Source organism: Oculina patagonica, unplaced genomic scaffold, assembly GCF_052425735.1.
Source record: "Oculina patagonica isolate OP01 unplaced genomic scaffold, crgOcupat unplaced438, whole genome shotgun sequence".
NCBI classification, from domain to species: domain Eukaryota; kingdom Metazoa; phylum Cnidaria; class Anthozoa; order Scleractinia; family Oculinidae; genus Oculina; species Oculina patagonica.
In genome coordinates, this window is record NW_027558296.1 from 5,757 (window position 1) to 11,802 (window position 6,046).

The 6,046-nt window shown below is 41.3% G+C and overlaps 1 protein-coding gene across 1 annotated transcript; it reads right to left on the reverse strand.

Annotated features, from left to right (window-relative positions):
* Positions 1–813: 813 nt before the first annotated feature.
* On the reverse strand, positions 814–5,965 carry LOC144640734 (uncharacterized). Its single transcript, XM_078499818.1, has 6 exons — positions 5,540–5,965; positions 4,871–4,936; positions 4,142–4,222; positions 3,607–3,859; positions 2,750–2,941; positions 814–2,195 (listed from the first exon to the last, which is right to left on the reverse strand). The coding sequence occupies exons 2-6, from the start codon at positions 4,928–4,930 to the stop codon at positions 1,750–1,752; spliced, it is 1,032 nt and encodes a 343-aa protein (XP_078355944.1). The 5' UTR covers positions 4,931–4,936; positions 5,540–5,965; the 3' UTR covers positions 814–1,749.
* Positions 5,966–6,046: the final 81 nt, after the last annotated feature.

Sequence of the window (6,046 nt, forward strand, 5' to 3'; positions counted from 1 at the left end):
GGTGTGCACCACTGAATAAGTTTCTTTCCCATTGTGATGTTACTAGTATTAATTCGTTTCTAGCTGTCTTTTATATAGCTCGAATACAGCTACAATTAGCGGTGCAGCCTACCAGCATGGTATATTCCTTTCCAGCTGTCTTTGCGTGACAAGTTACACGTTCATACATTTTATTTTAAAATATGAAGTTCAGAGTTAATACAGTACTAGTATGCTGTAGACAGTGTAGACAAGGTGAGGGTAAGTTTATTTTCAAAGCGAAAGTTTACAAACTGTGCACTAACCGGTCCTTTGGAGAAAATATTTATGACCTTCGGCGAGGTTCCAAGTCTTCGCTCTTTTCGTAAATGATGAAAACTGCAGAATAATTTTCTCATAAAACTGGAGTGGTCGCGCCACAGTTTGTTTTCTTTCCCAATGCGATATACTTTTAAATCGGTTTTCTGTTTTCCAACGTGTCCAACGTGGTTTGCGTTCGAATACTTTGGCCCGTAACTTCGAATGCGATCAGCGCTACGGTTCATTGGTTTCGATTTTGTTTGTTCATGGATTTGATTGACATCGGTAGTTCAGATTTCTCCTCTGTTACGGCACTTACACCTTACGGCACTTACACCCTTTACGGCACAAACTTCAGCTCTCAATGTGTTTTGCTTGCAGCCATTGCGGCTGCAGCAAAACACAAAAACCAACCAATCACAGCGCAGCCGTGTGCTTTATAAGCTAACGCATAACCAGTCGACCTTATCGCCTGATGAAGACAAGCAGTATGCAGTCGAAACGTCGCAATTTCCATCACACGTGACTACGTCGTGAGACAAACGAAATAATACTTTATTATTGTACTCTACCACGACAAATCTAAATGTCTTTTAGACTCTAAGATTGCCCTCCACCCTTTCTAAGATTTCTGCAATTCTACACCCACAACATAACTTTTTTTATGATCATTTACAATGAAGAAAATTGAAAAATAAAATGGATACTACTTTTCTTTTTGTCATGCATGGTAAGACAGAAGATTTTTGTTTATCACAATCCAACATATGATATGCTTTCCCAGTACTATATACAGTATAACCCATGATAAAACGCCATCGTGTTTACGATTTGAATCTATGTACATAATATTATTGTATCTACAGAAATTAGGTAGAAAGCAATAAAGCCCCTTAGGTCGAGATAAGAATTTAGGTATTGGTCACTTTTAACGCTCAACGCGTCCCTTCTCCCTGCTGTTCTACCCAACGACAAACTAAACAAAAACAGCGAAAATAAAACTATTAATAATGATTAAAAAAAATCAATAAACAATCGAAGTCTTTCTTTTTCGAACACCTCCGTTATACAAACACCTCTAGATTACTGTACCAATAGTCCACTCGGTCCTAAAGAAACAAGAATTCATATTATCTTTACCTCTATAATACAGGCACTCAGCTCTGTCCCTTTGGTGCCCGTATTTAAAAGTCTTTTCAATAACATTTAAAGCAGAAAAAATAGATTCAAAACTGTCTTGGTACAATGAACGAAATCCTCTTAACATCTTTTCTAAACATTAACTATCGCTTAACCCAAAATTCTAACATATAGAAGCTAACGCCAAATTTTAACCGTTACTAAATTAAAGCCGAAAGACTAAACAGTTGTTCAACGTAACCACTATCAAACAGCAAAATGACCGTGAATACTGGTCCCGTTTTGTGACAGGCCGCCCCGCCTCCGTTACAAATGAGACATTCGCACTATTTATGAGGTCTGACAAACCCCAATCAACGGGTAACACTGGACTCCCCCTCCCCCTCTGCCCACAGCGTCATCCAGGAGTCCCCTGGGAAGCCTCTTTAGAAAGGTCCGCGCTGCTTTGTCCGAATCTCTCCTGGCATAAAGAACGCATAGGATGTTCTTCAGTTTGGCTGGCAGGTTCAAACGGTCAGTGATACCCAAACTGATCTTGACCTCTGTTCTAGAGCTGTCTTCTTCGCAAATAAACTTGTAGAACGCTTTGGGGTGATTGTAAAACGTCGCGTCTCGCTCTGACAGCCCGCTGTGGGCGCGGCTCCAGATATCACTTGCGCTGCCCAAGAAGTCATCATCGTCATCATCCTCACCCTCATCATCAGCCTCTTCTTCAGAACTAGTGGAGCCTGCTCCGGTGGAACGAGAGGTCGGACGAGAACTGGAGGCTGGCGAGCCTGCAAACCCAAAGAAAATATCTTGAAACGGCGACTTATCCGTTATAAGTACTCGTACCACGGGCCACATCAGAGATGTACTCCACGGTGTTAGAACGGGAAGGGTTATTCACAATAGCACTAGTTGGGTTTGTAAGAAATCTAGTTACCCTTCGAAACCTTTCATCGAACAGGAGATATGTTTTTCGATCACTTTTGTTTTCGAATTAATACGGCGTTTTTCTTTTGAATGGGATATAGAAAACATTTCGACTTGAGATAAATCTTCAAAGCAACGACCGCCGCACAATGTATCCCTCATCGGGAAACACTTCCACAGAGATCTGCTTAGGAAAGAAGGACATTAACCCCTCCGAGGCCTAACAGTGATCAGTACGAATTTTTTTCACAAAGATTTAATTACAGACAGGCTAAGATGCTATGAAGAAAAAGTAAGCAGCCCACAAGAGCAACTGTTAGATGACTGATGATATTCTCCCAGCTGGTGCTAAAAGAAATACAAAGATACCAGTAGGGAGAATTAACATATTGACCGTAAAGAACAACCAACTCACTTCTACTGCTCCGAGTGGTAACCTCGATATTATTGATCCAGATTTCAGGCTGTATATCTTCGTTGACAAACACTTTTCCTCGCTCTTTTGGCGCCTTCTCCTCGTAAGACTGACCTTGTCTTGATGGCTGCCGATCGAAACGCGGTGGAGGAGAGACACAGATCAGCATTCCGCGCTCCAGTAGGTATTGGCCTGTGAAACACAGAACCAAACAAAAAGATTGGCGTGATGTCGTGGAGTGGAAAGAAACCAACTAAGCATGTAATGTTTATTGAAATAAAAATTCAGTGACAGAGAAATGAACTCCAGGGCCGTACATAGCGGGGGGGGGGGGGGGGGGCAGTTGCCCCCGGCAAAAAAACTAAAAAAAAAATGAAAAAAATTAATAAAATAAGGATACTAAGAAAACTAAAGGTGTGCGGAGTTTGCCCCGCTCTGACTCCTGCATTTTACACAGGGTTAACACAAGTTTACATTTGCAGGGCTGCAAATAATTTTTTCCTTGAGACTGAAGATTATATGTCCGACTAATCACCATTTTTATTTCCGACAAAACAAAAAAGTGGTCGAACACAGATCCCGCAGCTAAGATCCCAGCTAAGAAGCATATAGGGAAGCTACGATCTGTGGATTGCAATTCATCAACAAAATGATACAATCATTGATGTAAAAAAAATTGAAGAAAAATTGGAGGGAGTGTAGGAAGGAGGAAGGGGAGGTGGCAGGGAGGGAAGGAGACATAAACAAGGAAGCGAGGAAGGAAGGAAGGAACGGACAGAGTACTAGACAGTCCACAACATGCAATGACTGGTCATTATATCACCAAATCTGAACGCACACTATAGTTTTTAACTTACCAAGCTCCAATCCCGTTTCAGTTTCCGTGCTTCCAATGCACACACCCAGATTATCATAACCATTATCACGAACATAGTTCTCCATCCACTCAACCAGCGCCGCTCCCGAGAAACACTTGCGAGTAGCGTGTAGATCTTTGAGCATTGCTTGGATGACAAAATCCGCAGGGGCATTGGCACTAGCCTGATGCGAGCTGACGCTGGCCGATGACGTGAATTCGTCATTTCGATAGTGCTGCTGCATAATTAGCACCTGCATGAAAAATACATATAAATTATTCGTAACCATATAGTACAAAAGAGGTGACGGGCCTAAGTGACTCCTACGGTTATTACCGTTTGTGGCCGTGGCATTTGTTCATTTGTCGTTCTCATTCCGACCTATCCTGCTCCTCGAGTGTTTTTAAAGGGCACTCTATTTCGGAAGGAGGAAGAAGGAGAAGGTGTTTGCATGCTCTGCATGTTGGTAGGAAGTTATCCCAATGTTCCTTTCATCATATTTTTTAACGTCCCCTTTTTTCTTTAGAGGCCTCACCTGTTTATAGAGGGAGTGGTACATGGAGATAAGTCGGTCTGTTGGGCTGGTGTATAACTGCAAGTATTGCACGGTAGGATCCTTGAAAATATCAAAAAGATACAAATGTGAGCCACTTTGCTTAGCCTCCCCTTTCCCGAGTTTCCCACGAGCCGAACCGACCCGAGCAGTTTCGTCACCTCCATACTCCTAAATCATTATTGTCCTGTGGTTCGTCGGAGAAAACACTTTATTACTGATTAGCTATTTTCAACATTGAACTTTTCAACCATTCACTCCAAGAAACAAACATTAACGCTTTAAATATAGTTCTAAATTTTCCAGTCTGTGAATGAAGTCCTAATATGAGCGGGGGGTATCGAGAATTACTTTTATGTGGTACTGTTTATTTCGCTGTTCAAGGTGGTTCCAAGTCTGGATGAAACCCAAATGTGTGATCATTCAAACGAAAGCTAATAGCAGTACTTTCACGTAACACTGAATGTTTATTCTTTTTACGTGGACAGCTTCTGGATAGAGACCAAAAACTAGCCCAGTCATTTCATCCTTGCACAGGGGAGGCCATCAAAGCAGGCTACACCTGGAGGCAGCTTGAAAGCATGGCCTAAAACAGTCCGAGATGGCGAGCAGTTTCCTTGAACCTATGCTCCACTAGGAGTGGAAGGGAATAATTCATTCATTTATTCAATTAAGGCAACTTAGCCTTATACAATTGTCAATCTGACTCACTATGGGCGCGGCCAGTGTGTCATACGCTAATCCGTCCCCTCCTCCGTGGAAAAACTGCATTAGATACTGAAAAAAAAAAAAATCGTGCGCGTGAGAAAATGTAGAACACTACAGAGAATATACAGTGTACCGAGAATTCTGAAAAGCAAATGCACTTATGTGTCTGTTTACATTATCAGATATAAAAGAAATGTCAAAGGGACATATTAAAAGTATACTTCAGAAAAGGGCTATATGCAAGTTTTACGATTATATTCTTCCTCCCCACACCCCATCTTCCCCCACCCTCCAAAAAAGGAAAAAAAAGTAGAAAAGAAATATAAATGACAAAGGTTCCTAAGTATCTAAGAGGCATCGAGAATGCCTCATGTTCAGGCATAGAGAAAACAACCAGAGATCACCTTTCGTCATCTTATCCTTAGTTATGAACAATGTAGAGGGAAGCCTCGAGCCAAGTGGCCCATGCAGCCGGAGCTTATTTCGGTTTCGATAGCATTAAGTGGCTAGAAATATTTCTACTCCCCCTGGATGGGATGCTAGTCCATCGCAGGGTACATGAACAATGTAGACCTCTGGTGAATTCAAGATTTGACAGATTACAAAAGAGTGAGATGGAAGCACTGAAAGCATAGACACTTGAATTAACAGTGCAGAAGAAGTCGTCCTTACCGCTACAGCCTGTAGAAGAAGTTTGCTCTGTTGCGATGCTGAAGATCTTCTTCTCACCAAACGATGTGATTCCTCCTCGAAATTCTTGTAAAATCCAGAATGAAAACGTTGTGATTAAAAAAAAAAAAATAAAGTTACCCTTAAAATAATTTACAATCTGTTACTGGCCGAATTGTTTGCATATTCACATTAATTGTTGGTGTTGACGATGAAGTACTCTAACAAGTGACCATGACCCGTTTAACTACTATTTTTGTCTCACTACCTTCCTTTTAGAAAGCCACAAGGGCCTTAACAATCAAAACTGACTGTTGCAAGAGGACGCGAAGAAATGTTTAATTAAATAAAAGCTTTATTTTCTAGCCAAAGCGAGGTGTTCGCATTCAGATTTTCTGTCAAGTTCCGATGAATGGCTTACATGTAAAACTCTATTTTTACAATCGCATGGATTTGACACTGTAAAAAGTTTTCCGTTCACGCATTCATCCATTCCTTCAATAACTGCTG